This window comes from Gymnoscopelus braueri (assembly GCF_963280865.1).
Source record: "Gymnoscopelus braueri genome assembly, chromosome: 12".
Lineage (NCBI taxonomy): Eukaryota > Metazoa > Chordata > Actinopteri > Myctophiformes > Myctophidae > Gymnoscopelus > Gymnoscopelus braueri.
This window is the reverse complement of record NC_137614.1, coordinates 42089527-42112737: the sequence shown is the minus strand read 5'-3', so window position 1 is coordinate 42112737 and position 23211 is coordinate 42089527. Positions and strand designations below refer to the sequence as shown.

General features: G+C 43.0%; 1 protein-coding gene across 1 annotated transcript in view; it reads right to left on the bottom strand.

The window, feature by feature from the left end:
• LOC308096293 (copine-9-like) overlaps window positions 1-23211 on the bottom strand; it is a gene marked incomplete at both ends in the record, with an annotated part of 121719 nt that overhangs the window by 47336 nt on the left and 51172 nt on the right. The window contains 3 exon segments of the mRNA XM_080443680.1: window positions 2005-2109; window positions 2647-2750; window positions 8811-8874. Of these exon segments, the coding sequence (XP_080299806.1) occupies window positions 2005-2109; window positions 2647-2750; window positions 8811-8874 (273 nt within the window).

Sequence of the window (23211 nt, the reverse complement as noted above, 5' to 3'; positions counted from 1 at the left end):
ATTGAGAGCGTGGCTCCATGTTAAACGCCCATGTGCGTTACCGACAAGGAGCGTCTCTGCATGTTAAATGCTACGCAGGCTGGCATAAAAGCCTGGTTCAAAAGGTTGTTTCAACAAATCCATTGGTTTGTCCACATAAAACACAATTTTAACACTTTCTGTACACTTTTTTTAAATATAGTATAACCATAATACCTGATGATCATGTTTTTTGGGGGGATCACGGCACCCCGTCTTTAAGAATGTTATTTAGATGTTGTTTAGAAAGATGCCAGGTTCATTGTTTACCTGGTATCCAGGTTTCTGAGACACTACATTGTTCTTTTTATTTATGTGACTATTTACCATGTTGATAATTGACTAGAGCTCATGATTGCTCTGCTCATTCCGACTTTACACTTGTAAATTGCTCTGGATTAGAGTGTCTGCTAAATTGTAAATTGCGCTGTGTATTTTGACAGCTTCACTCCAGGGATAGGGGGAAAAAAACACCATTATTGATTGAACATGGGTCCCTGCACAGATATCCTGACACACAGTGAGCTTGGAATGATTCATGTCATTTGACAAGACTTTTCCATCTGACAGAGGGATTTCAGATCCTTCACCTATCTTTTTCCCAGTTCACTAATAAAATGGCAGTTTGTTTTCACAAAGCCAGTTGGTAAAGAGGAGATGCATACAATTTTTGACACTGAAAGACAATGAGGAGCTGAGGAAGATTTCCCCTGTTTCTCCACTACCATTACATTATTCACCAGCAAGCATTGTGCAGGAAAATACTGAATATGGAGGACATGATGGATATTGTCTGCATGTGTTTTCTCACATGAAGGTTTTCACATTAAAGTAGCGTTCAACAGTGACAGTGGCCTGTTTGAGAATTGCAACCAGCAGCTACCAACCTGAGTACAATGCATTGGGTATGCATTGGGCCACAGACCTAGCCTGGTAAACCCTCCCTCCGGAAATCTAATTTCCATTTGATTTCAGGAGTGAAATCAAATGGAAATGAGATTTCCGGAGGGAGGGTTTACCAGCAGGCTACCACAGACCCCCCATAACTCTGTGAGTGTAGAGATGGAACCAAATGGACCTTTGGGGAACAATTTTCATCAATACAGGGGTAACTAGCAGTGTTAGCCTAACACGTACCCCCATTTACTTTACTTTTTCACTGCAGCTTTCACCAACGGGGGGTTGCAGATGTTTAGCATATTATAGGTCATTGTGTGAATATTAATTAAATTGAATTGTAGCACGGTATGTGCACCGGCAGATTCGTTCAGCAGTGTTTTTTGTTGTCTGAGGATGCTAGATCTCACCAGCCTTGGAAAATGATGGCCAAGTAGATTATCGTGCCTGAATAGGTTACCCACCCCTGAATGCCCTGACACCGTCCCTTAAAAAAATTGGATCTCTGGCTTCCTTCAAATCAGGCCTAAAAAATCCATCTCTCAGGAGGCCAAAGGAGGAGGTAAACTCACTTTTTTATTTCCCCCCCTTTTTTTTCAATTCTGTACATGAGTCAGTCAACGATAACCGAAAACATTAGAGAAGCCACACTTTCAAGATTCAATGTGTCAGTTTTTCTTTTCTTCTGTTATTTCTTTGGTTCATGATAGAGATGTAACTATCATAAAGACTAGTATGGGTTGGTTACTTTCCTTCAGAAAAGCCTTTGGTGCTGCATGGAACAGCTCGGCTGAATCGTTGCCTCCTGACTTTGAGAAGCAACATGACGCTACGGTTCATGTAGCGATGGGATAGACGTATTCAGAACCAGAGTCAGTCCTAATAACACCAGCGCTGGTCTCTGGGACACCGCGACCGACTGCTGGCATTATTCTGACCGCCCTCCGGCAACAGGTGAATTCAATAAGCTTTCGTCTGATGGCAGTCCGGTGGCAGTATTTATTACTTTCGTCGGTTGGATTAGGCCCTTATCTTCCCCATTGAAATACAAAAGGACAGGACATTGAGTTGCAGAGAATAAGGACTGACCTGTCGTAGTCTCCGTTACAGAGTGCTCTGACAGGCAGGGTGAAGGACTGCCACACCGGGTTCAACGTGTTCTTGATCACTTCCGTCTTATGGCAGATAGTGAACCTGGAAGCAAAGACACAGGTCTCCTCTAGGGGGCAGCAGAATCACTTTATTCCTGTCAAAGTCCGGTAGCCTCACCTATAGAATGCTAGAGTGTGTAGTCCAAAACACCCGGAGGTGAGTTAGCAATAGGTTCCCAAGACAGATTCCCATTGCTTTTTTTTTTTACCATACAGGATTTTCAACTGGTGCAGAAAATAAGTTCTGGGGTTAACAAACACCTAAGAGATTTTCACATTTTGTTCTACAACATAAATTATACCCATTTGTATAAAGAAATGTGTGTTTTTTGTGGGGCATTCTCTTGTTGATTACTGTTAAAAGCCAAGCAAAATGGAAAAAGAAAAAAAACGAGTCAGTCTTTTGTCACTTCAAAAAGACAATGCTGTCAAACTATTTTCACACGGCGGCCATTTAGATTTTACATCACAATTGGAGAGGGAAACCTCTCTAAAGTGAGGAAAAACAAAGTAATTGTCTGCTAGACGGATACAGAGAGATCTACTCTGTCAGATGAACGTCTGAATATCTTAAACTCACGTCCCGTCCTCATTGCTTCGGTAAAACACCAGGAAAGGGTCCGACTTCCCAAAAAAGTCTTTCTTGTCCAGCTTGTTCGCGCATAATTGCATGGTAGCAATGTCCTGGTGAGACAAAAAAAAAAACATGTCAGAAAAGACAAGCAATGCATAGCACAAAGCACAAAGGAAAAACCTACGTTAGAAATGTAAAAACAGGAAACAGCAATTAGACATAACTGCAAATGTGCATGCATTTACAACTGGTTGTTCACTGGTTGAAGTAAAGATTCAAATGTTCCCCTTCATTTGTGAACGTGTATTAATTCAGGACACATTTAAGCGCTCGGGTGGCTCAGTGCTAACGTGCCACGGAGGTTGTGGGTTTGAATCCACCGAGGTATCCATCAGGCTTTGTCGAGCATCTACACAAACACAATTGGCCCGTGGGGAGGGAAGCCGGACGGGGAGGGTGATAATTGTCATTGCATGTAATCCTACGGGCTGGGGTGGCACCTGTCAGCAGTGACAACTGCACACAAATGCGTGTGGGGAGGAATCAATTGGCTTAATGACTGAAATTGGGGATAAAAAAGTGTGAAAAGCACAAATAAATAAATTCAGGACATATTTACAAAGTGCCACATAGAGTGCCACACCCACTTTCCCTCATTCACCCACTGACCCCACTTCTAGTTCTCTCTCTATAGCCAGATCACCCAAACACTCAAACGTCCATCCTCACATCCTCCACTCGCGTCGTTTCCTCCCACCTTAGCTCTACCTCCGAGGCGAGGAGGAGAGGCAAGGACTGAGGAATCGATCAGGTTCTCTTTAAGGAATGGGACCGCTCCTTGCTCAGTAAGCCTAATTTTTAAGCGACTGCAATCACTGTACTTATGACGTGTCACACAGATGGAGGGTTTTCATGTGGAGAAGGAGAATTTTCTACATCACGCATCCTGACAAAAAAAAAACGTCTGCGAAAGGAGACACGGATCCTCGCTCCAAGCGGCTTGAGGAGCCTCCTCTCTCATCACTCTCGGCTCCTCCAAAAGCAAATTAACATTTGGGACGTGTCACGCAAACGATTTCTGGGTCACGCTGGAGGATTGACGGCACAGGTGAGGAGGTAGAAATTTGAGCATTGGGATTTAGCTTTTCACTCTCTCTTTATGTTCTAATTGCAGGAGTGGAGACAGATGTTCGAGGCAGGAGACCAGATGCTAATCAGCCCTCCATAACACGGTTCAACCCCTTCGTCTCTGCCAGATTGTAGACTCTATACTTGACCAGTTCAGTCACATTCCACCCGGGCATAGACAGACTCTTTGTTCTCTGTCATTCTGTTTACCCACTGTTCTCTCCTGTGTTTACAGTGCAATCTTCAATGCAACCTTGTTTCGGAAGTCTGCCTCAAGGAACTGGATCTCCGCCTATCTCCTCCAGCTACGGATCATCAGCTCAACTCTATTTCTCTGAATAAATAGACTTCAACTGCAAATTCTGTCTTTTACACAAACTCGAGGACATTTTCTATTATCATTTTTTTTCAGCAGAGTAGGCCTATTGTGATAAGACCTTTGGTTTTATAACGTGAATACTGACTACATGAAATTGAAAAAGAAAACAGTAAATATAATGAAAGCAGTCCAGTTGCTTCAGTCCAGCCCAACTTTTCAGCTGAATAATGTGTACATAATATACAAAAACCTGCTGACTTTGATTGTCTTCCAGGCTGCCTCTAATAGAGTGTGAGGGCCATTGGGACATTACTTCATGCATATGTATGGTTGGCATGTAGCAGTTAGAGGAGCGGCTCTGTTGGTACAACTGCTGCTCCAGTTGCACCCCACAAAACATAACAATGTAATCAGAGATGTGCTAGATATACAAATATACAAATGAATAGACAGACAGACAGACAGACAGACAGACAGACAGACAGACAGACAGACAGACAGACAGACAGACAGACAGACAGACAGACAGACAGACAGACAGACAGACAGACAGACAGACAGACAGACAGACAGACAGACAGACAGACAGACAGACAGACAGACATGCAGAAACAGACAGACAGACAGACAGACAGACAGACAGACAGACAGACAGACAGACAGACAGACAGACAGACAGACAGACAGACAGACAGACAGACAGACAGACAGACAGACAGACAGACAGACAGACAGACAGACAGACAGACAGATAGACAGAGACAGACAGTGCGAGAGTGCGAGAGAGAGAGAGAGAGAGAGAGAGACAGAGAGAGAGAGAGAGAGAGAGAGAGAGACGGATGGACGGACGGACGGACGGACGGACGGACGGACGGACGGACAGATAGATAGATACAAATAGATAGATAGAGTGAGAAACAAAAAAAGAATGGAAACACTGATTAGACTCCTACTAATGAGGTACTTAAGTCCTCACCTTCAGTTGGAGGGCAATCCAACTGAAAGAAAGAACTGAAGGTGTCACTGGCAGATTGAGGATGTGTGCTACCCCCCCCCCCCCACACACACACACACACACACACACACACACACACATAAAAACACACACGTGCACTCGCACGTACACCTGAATTTCTAAGGAGCGTCTTATCAAGTGTATGCATCTCAGCATGACGGTAAACACAAAGAAAGATAAGTCTTTTGACACACACACACACACACACACACACACACACACACACACACACACACACACACACACACACACACACACACACACACACACACACACACACACACACTGACACACACACACACACATACACACTGTGTGTATGGTATTAATAAAGCATGCAAGTTCGGTGACAGAGGACTGTAGGAAGTGGAAAAGGAAAGTCATTTAGAGCGTCCTCCTGACAGTTCATTATCGGAACTCGTTAAAGTGGAGATCTGTGGCCGCCATCAAAGTCTTTATTAATGTCAAAATACTTGTTGTGGAAGGGATAGAGAAGAGATGAATAGAAAAGCCGCTCAAATGTGAAATATAAAAGATAAAAGGAAGACAAGATCAGCGTCATTAAACAGTGACAGTGTCCTGTAGACCATTAATCACAGATCATTTTCCTGTCAAGTCCCTGTCACCATGGGACTCGTGGCCAGTGTGGAAAGTAAATAATTACATTCACTCAAGTACTGTTCTTCAGTGCAATTTTGAGGTATCTTATTTTTTACTTTAGTTGAGCATTTCCATGTTTTAAATACTTTTTTACTTCTAGTTCTACGTCACTACATCTCAGAGGCAAAACTTTTATGTTTAGTCCCCTACAATTATTTGACAAGACGTCTTTAGTCACTAGTTACTTAAAGGAAAACTGGCGGAAAAAGACTGCATAAATATTAAGGAAAACTCCTTAGACAGAGAACATTTTTAAATGCTCATAAAGTGCTCTGCGCTCATAGTGAGGGGTGAATTTAAAAACTAGTTACTTTACTTACTTTGTAGATTTAGATCATATATATATCTATGCAATATTACACGAGAGGGTGTGCGTGATTATTGGCAAGTCAGCGATGCGGCCAGGAACAAGGCGGAGCCGAGATCCGCAAGCATCACTGAAGTACCATTAATCAAGGTAAAGCCACCCTCGAGTGTAATATTGCGATTATACAACAGTTACCATCAAAATAAAACCAATACAAATTGAGTCATGTTGTGGTGCATTTCACTCTCAAAATAACAACCTTTCTGCGAGTGTTATCCTGGAAATACATGGGGTCTGACAGAGACAGAGTGCCTGTTTACTCAGCCTGTCCAGTCAGCGCTAGAAAACTTTTCCCAAACTGAACACATAGAGAACCAAACTTAAAGGAGTAGTTCACCCAAAAAATTACTTATTTTCTATCAATTACACACCCAAAGCATTGAATTCATGGAGATGTTTTTTATGCATTCCTAGGTCAATTATTTGATAACCGGCGCTCTCTACAGTAGGAGACACAAAGAGTCTCCTTTGTGTCTCCTACCGGATAAATTAGCATCTTTATTATCATCATCAAATTATTGGCTCAGGAACGCGACAAAAACAAAAAAATCTCCATGAATTCAATGCTTCATGGGGTGTGTAATTGTCTTGATAGAAAATAAGTAATTTTTTAGGTGAACAACTCCTTTAACTGTTTGCTCAATCTCATTGTAATTAAGATATTCGATGGAAATTCATTTTTCTTAATGCAAATTGCAGCCTATAGCCACTTAGCTGGCTCTGCTCTGCCGAGACTCCGTCTGATCAGCACAGCTGATTTTTATATTTTGATTAGTTTAATTTGAGAACGGCTGTGCTGTCATGCTCGTTTGAGCACGGGTAGAGAGCCTATTTCAACCAATCAGATTGCTTGGTCGGAACTGGCCTGTTATATTATTTATTATATATTATCATAGGTTATATTATAACCCATTAAGACCGGGAAAGCAACCACTTTAACCATTATTTCATACTTTGGCTATTCAAAAACAGCAGATATACAAGCTCATAGCGCGACACCGAGTGCCACGCTATGAGCTTGTAGATCTGCTATTTTTTTTTAAATCATGAACATTTGGGCAAATCTTTAAATATATATTTTTTCAAAGCGAACATTTGTAACTAAAATTTGCGCTTCTGGGGGTCCCTAGAAATATTTTTTTAGATGGGGTTCTGCGGCGACATACATATAATTTTTTGGGGTCCTTGACATGAAAACGTTTTAGAACCACTGATATATATATTTTGTTTCAGGGACCCCCCAGAAGCAAAGATTTGAGTTAAAAATGTTTGCTTTTAAAAATATATATTGAAAGATTTTTCCTCACTGGTTTTTCCAAATCATTTGGAAGGATACAGCCTGTCATCTTGCTGCAGAATTCATATAGCTACCTGTTTCACCCAAAAGGTATTGTGAATTGAGACAGCAGTTTGTGTGATTAATAATTTGTACTGGCACCGATCGACTGACTGGGATATCCGTGGAAGCAGATCAGTCTCAAAATGAATGAATGCACACAGGGCCGGATTTATAGGAGTTGAGGCCCTGGGCTAGAGTAATTTTTGCACGTGCATGCAGCGCACGTGCACAGCGCGCTCGCGAAAATTCTTCGTTTTTTTTTTTTCCTTTTATTTCGGGTTTTTGTTACTTTAATTTGGTTAATTCGGTAGGGCTACTTTACAATTTAATCATATTGCAGCCCACCCTAGCCCAACGGTAAGTCCGGCCCTGATGCACACATGATTCACCACCGTATTGCACTATATTTATATGTAAATGACTCTCTCCAGAAAGATACATTTCAAAGCACACAAATAAAGCTCTAAATAAAGCTCTAAAGCTCATTAATAATCATTTGCAGACAACTGGTACAGTAGATAGCAGGCTAACATCATTTGGGTAAGCAGTGAGCCAAGAAGAACTATAAGGCATTGAGTACTTTATACTTTCTCGTACGATGGAATTTGTCGCAAAAACTAGCCGTTCCACAAGCTCATAATGTTACGTTCATCTACATCTACAATGTTCATAATGTTTTGAATTTTTTTTTTGCCTACACTGACATTCCCAAAATAGCGACGTCAGGTTCAAAGTGGTTAAAATTATTGTAATTTTCCTCTAAAACACCACTGTTGAAACTGCATTCACAAACTGTTTTGACATTTGTAAAATTCACAGCATTTTTGCATGGGATTTTTATCAGAATCCCTGTGGCTGAATTTACAAATGAAACTGCTTGAAGCTTCCTCAAAATTTCCACAATTCAAGGAACCCACTGGTAAATAGGATTTTATGTATGCTTGAATGCTTCCTACTGTAATCATACAGTCTTAAGCAACCATATTTCCTGAGAATTCCACCTAGCTAAGAAGCTTTCCATGCAAATGAGCCGGAGCCATTGTGTCCCATGCTGGGGGACGAGGCCATGTTGGCACTTACAATAAAAATAAACCTAGGGGGAGAAAGTGTGTCACCATGGCTGTGACAGCAGTACACTAACAACATCCACAGTGCACAGTGAGCTGGGTCGATGTTCAGACATGTGTGTGTGTGTGTGTGTGTGTGTGTGTGTGTGTGTGTGTGTGTGTGTGTGTGTGTGTGTGTGTGTGTGTGTGTGTGTGTGTGTGTGTGTGTGTGTGTGCGTGCGTGCGTGCGTGCATGCGTGCATGCGTGCGTGCGTGACAGGGAGAGAGGAACTGACCCTGCAGTTACTGAGCTCCTCGGCAGTGAAGATAATGATACCACACTTCTTCCCCGGTATCCCACTGAGAGAGAGAGAGAGAGAGAGAGAGAGAGAGAGAGAGAGAGAGAGAGAGAGAGAGAGAGAGAGAGAGGGGTTGAATAAGCAGACTGTGAAATTGATGAATAATGTACAGTACATGTAGTCATGCACAGATACACACACAAACAGTTGCTCACTTTCACATGCGTTTAAATAACTTGTTTATGCCCATGGAAATACAATGAATGTTCACACAAACACATAAACTCCAGCTACACAAAAACACACACAGTCACACACACACACACACACACACACACACACACACACACACACACACACACACACACACACACACACACACACACACACACACACACACACACACACACACACACACACACACACACACACACACACAGACACACACACACACACACACACACACACAGACACACACACACACACACACACACATTGTCACTCCCAGGTTGTATTATGGTGACGAGTTGGGTAAAAGTATACTGTTTCGCCAGACGTTTGACGTGACAGGCTCCCCTGTCAGGTACTTTTTCAATGTTCCCTGTCGTCCTATGTCACGTGACTGCCATTTACAATGGTTCCATTTAAAATGGTATTTCATTAAATGGAACATTACATTACATTACATTACAGTCATTTAGCATGGAACCTGCTACTGTACAACTCAACTCATTGACCGTTATAATTAGGTCCAGCTGCTACTCAGCAAGCTCTTTATGTACAACTTTAATTTGACAATGGAGCTAATCGACAAGCCAAAATTGAAAAAAATGTTTTTCACACTTATAGAACATATCCCTATTCATATTAGAGATTAGAATTAACAATAGAAGCCAAGAATTTAAAAAAATAAAATGATAAATCAATTTGTGTCCCTAAAAGTCCAATCTTTAGTAGTTCAATCCATTGTGGTATAACCTGTATTCATGGCTTGAATACTCTCAAAGGAATGATTCAGCTTTGCTGTTATGCATGCAGACACTTCTCCCTGCCTAATGCATCGTAATCAGTTTACACCACAGACTCAGGATTTTCACTCTGGAAAAAAGCAATGTTCAAAGATGGTAGTGTGGGAGGGGGGTGTGTGTGTGAGCCCTTTGCTCAGACGGCCCATTATCCGGACATCCCAATAGTCCGAAAATGGCTGATTTAAGCAGTACATCTGGCCTGAGTCCAAACTAATTGGAATCTGGGCTTGGTGTGACTGCACACCTGTTGTGCATCTAAAATCAGTCAACCCCACACTCACCCCAGAGCCTCTGTCATGACAGCATGTCCATCTGTTCTGGCTTGTAACATCTTGCCACTCTCTTCAATAAATGTGTTTCAACCATCTACCTGTGTAGTGTCCTTGAGTGTCAGAGGAACCCAATCCACACAGGGGTGGCTGGTAGCAAAGACGTAATTGCTACAAGTGGATTTATGTTGCATGAGAATGTTGAATTCCACACCATTAGACATGATTAACAAAAAGTACTGTGTGGAAGTTGAAGAGAATCACAGTTGCATCAAAACAGTTGCAGATGAACTGCTTTTGACAGCAACAGAGTACACAGCACAAAGAGGTCATAGTGAATCTGAAGAAACTGACGAGAGGATTTCTTAGAAATGTTAGAAATTATCGCTAAACACAATCCTGTGGCCCAAACAATGACGGCAAAAGGCGATGCAAAATACACAAGTGATGCCATACAGAATTACATTCTGCAGTTTATCTGTGGAGTTTATCTGTGGGGTCAATTTATGGAATGATCTGGATTTGGAACTCAAACAAAGCACTAATATTGTACAATTTAAGCGGATGTATATGAAGGACATCATTAGCTGTTATAGAGTGGAGGAAGGGGAGGGTTGATTGTATTCATTATTCTACTAGCCTTCCAGCCAGCAGTGTTGTCTGTGAGTGGAGCTTTTTAAAGCTCATTAATTTGCAGACAACTGTGGTACAGTACATAACGGTTGAAAATGTCTGGACACGCCAATTAGTAAAATCCTGTTGTTTTGTGTTAATTTCTATATTTGTAACTCCCAGTGTTAGGAGGATGTAGCGTGTTACTAGTAAACTTGAGGATGTGACAAGCCGCTGGACTGAAACTCTTCACATTCCTTTTGTTTTGCTTCCTTTCCAGTTGAGTTTCTCACAGGATCATTAAATGGCCAGTCGTGAGGGCCGAGCGGGTCGATGAAAAACTAGAGCTGATGTTAAAAAGATCAACCTGGGAGGAGACAGAGTGAGAGCATAGGGCAAACAAAACAACAAAGGAGGATAAAACAGTTGGAATAGGTTGGGAGACAGAAAAGAGAAATGTCGAAGAAACTTTCTGACAGCGGGGGGGGCATGTATCCGAAAGGTCTTCACCTTGTGAGCTACTGAGGACAGGAAGGAAAGACTTGAGGAAATAAAAAAGCAATTAGGAGAGAGAGAGAGAGACAGAGAGAGAGAGATAGAGAAATAGGGGGGACTAAAGGGGCCCCTAGGGGCCACTTCCAGTGAAGTCACAGTGTTTCATTATAAAACATACTGTACGAGATGTTGTCTCGTGTCCGCAGGTGCCGTTCAACAAGGTTGTTTTGGTTTCAGCACCCCCCCCTCCCTTTTCTTTCTTTTAATCTCTTTTATTTATTTATTTTTCTCCTCAATTTAGTCGACATGCCAATTCCCTCCATGTGTATAGTCCCTGCGGTGTCACCGCCCGGTGACGATGGTGTGCCGTGAGACCAGGTCCAGGTGCCTTTCTGTGACAACCGCACATTATTATAGCAATAGTACACAACCAATGGTTGTTTACTATTGCTATAATAATGTGTGGTTGTCACAGAAACCATACAAAAAAGTTTCGAATGGAATGTGTTGTGTGTCCTGCATGTGTTGGATTGGGCTTTAGTTAGTTGGTTTCAGTTAGTGCTGCAGTGATGCTCATAGCCTCATTAAAGAGCACCTGACGTCACTGCCAGTAGAGGATGCTTTTCCGCAGGTTCGTGGCTTTACTTTTTGTGTTGATATCCTCATTGGGGAATCTTAGATCGCTTCATATAAGAACTGTGTTCCAAAAATAAACACACCACCCTGGCGATTTTACTCATATGGATGAAGCATCGACTGAAGGTGTAAATGTACACATTTACCCAAAGAGTAAAACAATATAAACACTAGAAACGAGTCAAACAACCCAAAGACTACATTTCCCATGAACGCGGCTGCTGTAGGGACAGTGATTTCAGACCCGGAAGTAGTAGTTCTTAAGACTTTTAAGGCAGAATTAATTCCATTTTCGGTTTTCGCCAGAAACAGGCTGTATCAAATATGAATGAATATCATAAACGATGCAGAGCCACCCTTCTGACAGAAACGCTGGGGTTGTGTGTTTATGTTTGGAACACTTCTTATATGACGTGATCTAAGATTCCCAAATGGGGATTTCAACACAAAAAATAAAGCCACGAACCCATGAAACAGCGCCCTCTAGTGGCAGTGACGTCAGACTTCGGTGCTCTATTGTCCACATTATTAGCCCAGATTTTTTTATGAAGACACCTCATAACATGATCATTTCCGATCATTTCCGTTGTTTCCTATGTTTCACAGAGTCAGGTACTGATTGCAGACTATTTCATAGTGTACTGTATGTGGATGTAGATGTATTCCCCTTTCTTTCACTTTCCCCCTTTCTTTCTGATAATCTGGAATATAAAACCACTTAAACCCTCTATACTTAGTAAGCCTGACCGGAGTTGGCTCTGTACTTGGTCTACTCTTTTTTCCCTCTACACCAAATCTCTTCGGCAAAGATTGTTGTTCTACAAGCTCACAATCGCAATATTCCCCCCAGAATAGGGATGCTATAAGAAGTTAACCACCTGGCATCCCTATTTTGGGCAGGCCTCGTAGGCGGAAGAAAAATTATCTTAAACATTTAACAAGTTACTTACAAGTTACGGCAAGTTGGGAGTGGTAAAAAATAAATGAATGAAAATAATTTGAGTACTTTTTCCACCACTGGTGTTCATTATATTGTACTGAAGGTAGGGCAAACAGATAAGACAGATTTTTGTCCTGCATAGGTCAACACAATCTTTTTTCAAATAATTGACTTATGTGGAACATTTTTCAAAAGGAGACTCCACTGGTAGCAGAATGGAACTGCACATGGCATCACGAGTGGTGGTACAATATTGCCTGTAAAAGAACATTGTACATGTTTAGCATTTTACAATGTTAGCATGTCTAGCATTCTGCTAAATGCCTAAATTGTAAATTTGCAATGATCTGGAAGCCTCTCTAGTCTACAGTGGAAAGGTTAAATTAAATGCATATTGATGATACTGTATGAGTCTTCTTCTTCTTCGTGTCCGGCCATCTTCTATATCACGTCTTTCCAGTGGTTGGCGCAGGCTAGTGCAGCGGCATTTGGTTCGGCCAGGTCAACTCCAGTACATTGTGGAGCGTAGCTACAGCTCATGATGTGGTCCATGGTTTGTGGTTCACCGCACACACATGCATCAGAAGATGTTAACGTCCATTTCTTCATGGATGCCTTGCAGCGTCCTTCGCCGACCCGCAGACGGTTCAGGGTTCAGGGTTTTCCAGGTGATGCCTCTCTCGGTCCACTGGGTTGTCTGGCTGCCCAAGCTGTTCCATTGGTTGTGCCACTCAGTAATCCTGGCAGCAGGTGGTGTGGTCTCCAGTTCTGCTGTGGCATCCAGGAAGCTGCTCCTAGACTTGAGCCGTTTCTGGGGGGCAGTGTGTTCATGGAGTAAATGCCGGTTGTCATTGGCCTGCTTTGTGCGCTCGGCTTTAGCGATGACGGCTCTGCGGATGCCAGGGGGGGCGATGCCAGAGAGGGCATAAAGGCAGGGTATGGGGGTTGTTTTGATGCACCCAGTAACTATCCTGCAGGTCTCGTTGAGGATAGGGTCTATTTTGCTAGCGTGGCTTGATTTGTACCATGCTGGGCAGGCGTATTCGGCGGTGGAAAAGCACAGGGCTAGTGCCGTTGTACGCAGCGTACTTGGGTGAGCTCCCCACTTTGAGTTGGTGAGTTGGCGCAGAAGGTTGTTCCTTGTGGACACTTTAGCTATCGTCTTCTGAATGTGCTCCTTGTAGCTGAGGGTACGGTCAAGGGTTACTCCCAGGTAGACTGGGTGCTGGTGGTTTTCGAGCCTTATTCCGTCCCAGGTTACGTTGAGCTCCCGTTTCGCCTCCCTGTTTTTAAGGTGGAAGCTGCAGATTTGGGTCTTCCCTGGGTTTGGACGCAGGTGGTTTTCAAGATAGTATGCGGACATATCTGAGAGTCCTCGTTCCAGGGTTGACTCAACTTCTGGGAAGGTATGCTGCTGCGTTGTCATGGCTAGGTCATCTGCATAGATAAACCTGCTGCATCCTTCTGGTAGGGGCTGGTCGTTGGTGTAGACATTGAAGAGGAGAGGTGCCAAGACGCTGCCCTGCGGCAGCCCGTTGTTCTGGTGGAACCATCTGCTTTTTTTATTGTTGAGTGTGACATAGAACATCCGGTTGCTCAGAAGAAAACGTATTACGTTGCACAGTTTGGCATCCGCTGTCATGTCGAAGAGTTTTTTGATCAGCAGCCTGTGTTGGACGGTGTCGTAAGCTGCCGACAGGTCAACAAAGGCAACACCTGTTATCAGCTTTTTCTGGTAGCCGTCCTCGATGTATTGGGTGAGGTTTAGCAGTTGGCTTGTGCATGATTTTCCGGGTCTAAACCCAGCTTGGTCCTTGATTAGCTCAGCGTCTATCTGGGGGGATAGTCGGCTAAGGAGTAGTCTCTCGAACAGCTTATAGGTGATACAGAGTAGGGAGATGGGCCGGTAGCTTTTGGGAAGGTTGGGGTCTTTCCCAGGTTTTAAGAGAGCAATGATGATGGCTTTCCTCCAGATCGTTGGTATGCGCTGAGTTTGGAGGCAGGTGTTGAACATGTCCTTAAGCCATTGTTTGGCGACTGGGCCTAGGTGAGTGATCATCTCGGTCAGTATGTCATCAGGACCTGCAGCTTTGCCCAGCTTCATGGTGCTTAATCCTGCTTCAAGCTCCTCAGATGTGAAGGGCTTAGTTAGTATAGACATGTTCTGCTGACTGCCCGGGATGATGGTGAGATGGTGTTGACCTTTGGCCCTGCGCCTTTCTGCTCGTCTCCCGTTGGCCACCAGTTGGCTCCCAACCTGGTTTGGTGTTACTTCGGATACAGCAGGTGGAGTGATCTTATCACCGTTTAGTTTCCGGATAGTAGACCAGGCTTTTTTGCTGTTCTGAGTCATGTTGATGTTTTCTACGAGGTCCTGCCAGGCTTTCCGCCTCTCCTTCCCTAGGGATTCCATGAGTGCATCACTTAGTTCACTGGTGTTGTCTGAGAAAGGGTCCTTTAGGAACTCCGTTTCATAGCACTCCAGCAGCTGTGATGACTCTTCTGTGAGGCCTGCGATGTACTATTTTCGACATCCGTGTGGGATGTGTGCACAAGCAGTCTTCTTTACGGCCTGAACAAATATGTTGTATTTGTCAGGTGTGGGTTCGATGTCCGTTAGAGCTTTTTCCATTCCTTCGCTATACCCATCCCATTTAGCCTTCATGAGGTTGAAACGACGTCGAAAGGGGACTTCCGACTTTATTATGGCAGGTTTGATCGTGACTGAGAGCGGTTTCAGCACCGTTTTCTCAGACAGATGTGCTAGTCTCTGGCTGACGAAACACAGGTCAGGGTTGTAGCCTCTTCTCCAGCGACAGCTGTTGAAAGAGTTTAGAGTTGTGAATAAGCTCCAGCTGCAGGCCTGTGTTTTCCATCCAGCTTTCGACTAGTTCGCCATCGCTGTTGGTTGAGTCATATCCCCACATTGTGTGATGGGAATTAAAATCCCCAATCACCACGGCATGTTTCTTCCTGCATTTAGGTGGTAGTTCAGGCCATTCAAAGGGGCTGGCAGGTGGTTTATACAGCGAGGTAATAGAGATCTCTGGCAGGCATATCGTAACAGTCTCTATGTTGGTGTCTGAGCTGTTAACGTGAATGTCCCTGACGTCCAGCAGGGGCTTCACAAACATGGCTGATCCGTACTTGGGGTGACGGATCTCAGCTACCAGTTTCATCCCTGGTAGTATTGGCCGGTTGCTCGTCTGACCCAGGTGGGTCTCCTGCATGCAGACGATGTCGCTTCCGTTGCAACTAGCTGCTAGCACATCAGCCTTCGTTCTGGTGTAGCCCTCAACATTTATTGACAATTGTCAATTTTTAATTTTGTAGGTTGACTATGCTTAGATGCCTATTTTAGATGTTTTCTATTACTATAATGTGTTTTTATTGATGTCTCTATGAGAGTTGCTGTAACACCTTAATTTCCCCTCGGGGATGAATAAAGTACCTACCTACCTAGTATGTGTAGTGAATGAAGACATTGAAGGAATTTGATTAACGTGATTTGGGAGGACACTGTGACGTTAAAGTTTGACCTTTGACCACTTACTTCTAACCAGCTCATCCTTGAGTCCAAGTGGACGTTTGCATTAAATTTCATGAAATTCCCTCAAGTCTGAGATATCGTATTCACAAAGTTGGGCGGCGTACGTGCGTATGTACAGATGGAGGGACAGATGGATGGACAACCCGACACCCAACACAATGCGGACAGCCACGGCTGTCGCTGGCGGAGGCATAACAAGAGGGAGACCAGAACAGAAAGAATGCGAGCCACGCGAGCCATCTTCTCACAAGCACACAGCTCTGTGTGATGTGGGGACTCGGGCTTCCAACTGCCTGCCAGCCAGGCAACAAGGTGGGAATTATTTATGAGTTCATCCACTCAAAATCCACAGCCGCCAGCTTGCCTGCCGGATACCAGAACTGCTGGACAGAGGTAAGAAGGTCTGTCCATCAGAGAATCACCATGATGTTTGCTGAAATGATTTGACCACCCCACGAGAGCCCAAAATGACCACCAGAACTATAAATTCACTTCACTCTAAGAGCCTCCTGTGATATGGATTACACACAGTAACAGCTGCATTCTGCAGACAGTGAAAAGCAGACACATTTCAAAAGCGGCATAGTGTACACACAAAGGCTTCAAAACCACTTTAAACCTGGTGCCCCTATTTTGGGCATGTCCTTATAGTTGAAAATTAGCTCTTCTTGATTTATTAGTTGCAAATATTTTTTTTTAAGTGACATAGACAAAGACAATCCCTTTGTGTCTGTTTCCAGAAACATCTGAGAGAACACAATATTGGCGTTTAAGGACATTATGTTAGATAGATAGATAGATAGATAGATAGATAGATAGATAGATAGATAGATAGATAGATAGATAGATAGATAGATAGATAGATAGAATATAGAATATAGAATACACCAGGGTAAAACGTCACCCAAAAAACAAAAACAAAAAAAACCACCATCAACAATGAACAATATATACTGCAGTATTCACCTTCTACAATAAGCTGCCCTCGTTTTGGTTGAATGGACGGACATTTTCGTTAAGCAATTCTCATGTGTGGATGAGAGAGACACCGCCTCCCTCTCAGCTTTCTTACGGTCTGTCTCAGGGTTGTTATTTCAGAATGGTTGTACATGTATAAGCTGGACAGATCAGACTGCTCTGATAAAAGGAGAGACAGGCAGGCCTGCTATAAAATATCACCAGGGAGTCCAGCTCATTTAGCTGCATGGCATGAACTCTTTGTTTGATATATTGGGGTCAGGATATAGGAGGTGGTTGGACAACTCTCAGTAGTTTGAAAGACTGCACACTTTCTACTGGGTGGCTATAATTGCTGGCGGAAAAGGCGCCTGTCAGTTAATCTCCTGAAGCTAATTACCATATCTTTGTCCCCATTTGGTAACTGCAGTCACAGATTCTTGTGTATGGCTGGAAGCCCTGCACGGTAAAATCCAGAGTGCTAGTCTTACTCTGAGAGTGTACAAATGGAACCAAATGGACCCAGTTGAATGAACACTGAGGACTTTACTGTGTGGCAGAAAGCAGTTTGGTGGGTCTGTCTCCCCTACGCTTCAAACAGGGTCAAGCTGACAGCTCACACACTCTCTCTCTCTCTCTCTGCTAATCATTCAAGCCACTGCTGTGTTAAATAGAATGCTGCTAATTCCCTCCAATGCCTCAAACTCCTCCTGTTATTATTTGTACGTGGAGTAGTGCAGTAGTGTTCATTTGGGGAGTGGCTCCTCGGATTGCTTGCCCACCTGGAACGCGTGTCCTTTTGGCATGTGTGCCCGTTCAGAATAAACACATTCAGAGGAAAATGACACGGCAGGGGATCCCACTGCGTAAAAACGGGTGACGCATATGATCATACGCTCCAAGTCGTCACTACCTGTATATAGTATGACATATGTTGCACCCGCCAAGTGTGAAGTTGATCAGATGAACAGTCCTTGATCATGCAAAGGACAGACAGGCAGACAGACAGACAGACAGACAGACAGACAGATGTGCAGGCAGGCACACAGGCAGGCAGACACACACACACACACACACACACACACGCACACACACAGAAATTCCTTGAATTCGTAGATGAATGCTGTGCAGCCAATCTCTGAATTGTGTCAGGTTTGTGCTACAGTTTCATATTCACAGAATGACATTTTCGTGGGTTTTACTGCGCTCCTCATACAATCTCTGACACCATTAGGGAGTATCCTCAGTGCTGAGCCTTTTCCCACCAAACACAACTGGTAGGACCATCTGGTGCAATACGGTATAAATGGTCCTAAATCCTTTGAAGCCCTTTGACTGAACTGCAAGCACAGAAGCCAGAACGGGCTTCAGATATAAATCTGGGGGCCCTGCCAGCAAACAGAAATTAGCCTAGTTTCTTAACGAGACTCGGCTACGGGGGCCGAACTGAATTCCTAAAATTGGCTCCTGGAGCCGACCAAGTTAAATGTTCCCTGCAGAAGCAGCGGCGGCGGTGGTCTGTCTGAGAGCTGTCAGAGCGGGGCGCAGCAGACGAGACCTGAGCCACCATGCCAGATGGCAGGTGAGTGCTGCCGAGGACACCGCCCGCAGGGGACAGCCGACGGGATGGTGACACTGGTGTGTGTGTGTGTGTGTGTGTGTAAAGAGAGGAAGAGGAGAAAGAGAGAGAACTGTATCTATCTGTGTGCGTGTGCGTGTGCGTGTGCGTGTGCGTGTGCGTGTGCGTGTGCGTGCGCATGCACGTGTGTGTGTGTGTGTGTGAGTGCGCATGCACGTGCGTGTGCGCACTTGCGTGCGTGTTTTCACTATTGATGTGTGCCACTGGCTCCATGCTTTCTAGTTTGGTTTTGGCTATGAGCCTGTTGTGTGCGCTGAGTGAAAAGAAAAAGCGTCTCAACGGATTCTCGGTGGAGTGCTAAACCCAAACTCCAGTAAACATATTCCAAAATATTGAAAAGGGAAGCACATCTCAAACGTATTATCAAAGAGCACAGAATACTAACATTTCCACTTATTTATTTGGTTCACATATAAATAAGGAAAAGGGCCTTCATCAGAGCGTTTACACAGATTCAACTCATTAATCATAATATTGAGTGTGTAAATCCAATATATTTTTCTGGAACAGTTTCTTAAAATCATCACCTAGTAGGCATCATGACTTTCTCATCCCACAGAATGTTTGTGAAGGGGGTGATTTATTTCAGCATAATGTTTTGCAATTGCATAATTCATATCACCTGTACGGATTGCAGTTGTGTGCTCTGGTATTCGTTGTGGGGTCGTTTGGTTTGTCCAGCATATGCTCAGCAATAAATGTTGAAAATGTTAGTATCTTTAAAGTTTAAGATCTGCCAAAATATTTTGAAATATGTTTCCTGTGGTGTGTGCATTTGCGCTCATGACAGTTGTGTTTATGCATGCGTACATGCGTATAGGTACATAATAATAATAATAATAAACTTTACTTATAAAGCGCTTTTCGAAACATGGTTACAAAGTGGCAATATAAAATACAGTACACCAAGAACGATTCAGCATAATTGTTTTTTTTATGTTGATGCTGAATTCAGCTTAAAAACAGATGGTAAGATAAACAACAACCAAACCATTGCAACAATAAACAAAACAATAAAAACTAGAAAAAGTGCTCCTCGGAGCACAGGTCTCTGCCGGGTCAGGTAGGTTATTGTGGGCCAGCAATGTTCGGAATTCGCCAATCAGGATGGAATATGAAAAATCAGACGGTAAATGTTTACCAAAAATGTTTTGCAAAAATCTGCCTCCTAGTGGTGCTATAATAGGGCAATGCTAAAAGGGTGGCATTTGTTCCTCAACGTAGTGCGAATGTGCGTGCAAAGTTTCACTGCAATCAGTTCATGATTTGCGGCATGTTGTTCAAAACGGGCCACTCCTGCAAACTTTAGATGTCAATCTTAGCCAATCAGGATGGAATATGAAAACACACACAGATACACACAAACACAAACACACAGACGGACGGACGGACGGACGGACAGGGTGCAAAACATAGTCTCGGCCATGCCTTTCGGCCTGGCGGAGACAACAATAAACAAAATGATCTAAGAGAAGGCCTTGGTATAAAAAGTAGGTTTTCAGAAGTGATTTAAAAGATGACACCGTGAATTTGCAACCCTTAGGTCCATGTGTGTGTTGGCTTTGAATCTACACAGAAACACACACTGGACATCACCAATAAGAGAATAGTGGACAATGCCAACCAACGCGTTCATTCAGCCGTCACAAATCACCTCCTTTACCTGCTAACACGCCGCACAGCCTAACAGACGGCTGTCAACACGCCTCACGGACACGTCATCCCACAGCACATGGCGTTGTGGATTTATGACAACGACAAACGTAACCACCCTTGTTGACAGCTTATTTAGGTGCTGTCCCACCTCATCAATCTCCATCTGTCTGACTGCCAGAGGCGTCTGGGAACCCTAATGGAATCCACACATTTATTCCATTTACAAATTGTCGCCGTCGGGGCAGAAACCTTGTATTTCTATATTTCTTGCTTTTTATGTTGTTGTTTTTTCCCCATAAATTAATACCCTATTTTATCCTTAGGCGTATTGACAGTGTTGCACAAAAGTAGCAAAAATAGCTGATCTACAAGTTCACAATGCGTCACGATAGAGAAAGAAGCAATAGGGGAAAAGGAACATGTAATGCCTGTAAAGACAAGATAGAGACGCCAGGTTAAAAGTGATTATGTCTGTCTGTGGGGTTTTATAAATATTTATCCAATGAAAACTATTAACAAGAGCTTGTGATTAAAGCTACAGTACATTGGATCCATTGGAATACAAGTAACAGTAACCAGTGGTGTAAAGTAACTAAGTACATGTACTCAAGTACTGTACAATTTTGAGGTATTTTTGGGCGGTGAAACCGCCCCTATAAGTGAGGTTTGGATATTTGTACAACTAATCCTGCGCTGTGATTGGCCAAAAATGTACAAAAAGGTTTGGATATTTGTACAACAAACCCTGCACCGTGATTGGCCAATCACAGTCTATTCAGGACTGTGATTGGCCAGTGTCACATGACACATGTGCATAGCCCTATATAAGAAACCATAACTTTAAAAAAAACATAAATTTGTTTTTTTTAAGTTATGGTTTCTTCCATCATAAAGAGTGTTTCAATAAATGTATTTATTTTTTGTACATGATTGGTTGACTCCATTCAGTATTGTGATTAGCTAGCAAGACACCGCCCACTTCACACAGGGTGTGATTTTTATTTACTTTAGTGGAGTATTTCCGATTTTCAATACTTTTACTTCTGCTCCACTACAACTCAGAGACGAATATTGTACTTTTTACGCCACTACAATTATTAGTCACTAGTTAGTTTGTAGATTTAGATTAGTATTACAAAATATACATTAACCACTTCAGCCCAATACTATACTTAGGCTATTTGAAAATAGCCGATCTACAAGCTCACAACGGGTCGCGATGCGACCCGTTGTGAGCTTGTAGATCTGCTATTTTCAAAAGACTTTTATACATTTTGAAAACTTGAAATTAGTACATTTACTTTTAGCACATTAAGTATATTTTGATGCCACTACTTTTGTACTTTTACTCAAGTAAAGTTTGAAAACCGAACTTTTACTTGTAACAGAGTATTTTTACATTGTGGTGTTGATACTTTTACTAAAGTAAACATTTTTAGTACTTCTTCCATCACTGACAGTAACAGACATACAAGGTTTTATACCCGACATTGACATGAGATTTGTCTGCCTTTCGTATTTCAACTGCGAGCAGCCATGATGGAGTTGTGGACAAAAGTTTGTCTAACTCGTCAGAACAGAACGTGCATTAATCACGTGCCGTGCCTGTCTGTTTATTTGTCTCTTTGTCTGTCTGCCTGTCTCACTGTCTCTATGTCCTTCTGTCTGTCCCCATTTCTGTCATATACAAAAGACTGGCAGCCCCCTGTAGTAACTCTGAGGACCCCTTAGGGGTCCCCGAACCCCTGTTGAAGACCCGTGCTTGTGATATTCATGCTGCTATGTTAATGTGTGTTAATCTATGTTAATTAAGAGGCTGTTCTGATTAATGATCGGATTAACGTGCTTCTGATTAATTCCTGTGTGGGATTTATGGACGTACGGACCTGGTTTCTAAACGTGGATTCTTCTGGAAGGCAGCAGTGGCTGCGTGTTTGATGTATGTTCATGAGGAAAATGTACATGTGCATACACACTATTATTATTATTACCAATGACTGCAAAATAGTTGTTGTTGCAGTGCTTGTGTGTGTGTGTGCCGATTCTTCTAACCATACATACAAAATGTACAGCATGTACGTATGAACAGTATGTATGTACAGTATGTATGTATGTATGTATGTATGTATGTATGTGTGTATGTATGTGTGTATGTATGTATGTACTGTATGTATGTATATATCTTACTGATTGATTGAATTACTGACTGATTGACTGATTGACTGATTGATTGATTTATTGATTGATTGATTGATTGATTGAATTGTCATAAATTGTCAATTGAAATTTCTGACCTGTTTTCCTGTTTTTCTTACACCTGTAAAACTATGACTTGACAAGTTTGTTGTGTGTGTGTGTGTGTGTGTGTGTGTGTGTGTGTGTGTGTGTGTGTGTGTGTGTGTGTGTGTGTGTGTGTGTGTGTGTGTGTGTGTGTGTGTGTGTGTGTGTGTGTGTGTGTGTGTGTGTGTGTGCGCGTATGTATGACATGTCCAACTGTGTTCCCGTTTTTTATGGGCCAATCAGACTACTTTTACACCCTGCCTGGCTGGGCTAACAGCACTCGTGGGTTTCTATAGCAACAGCCAGGTAAGAGGAGGTTCCTTACACAGAGGGAAG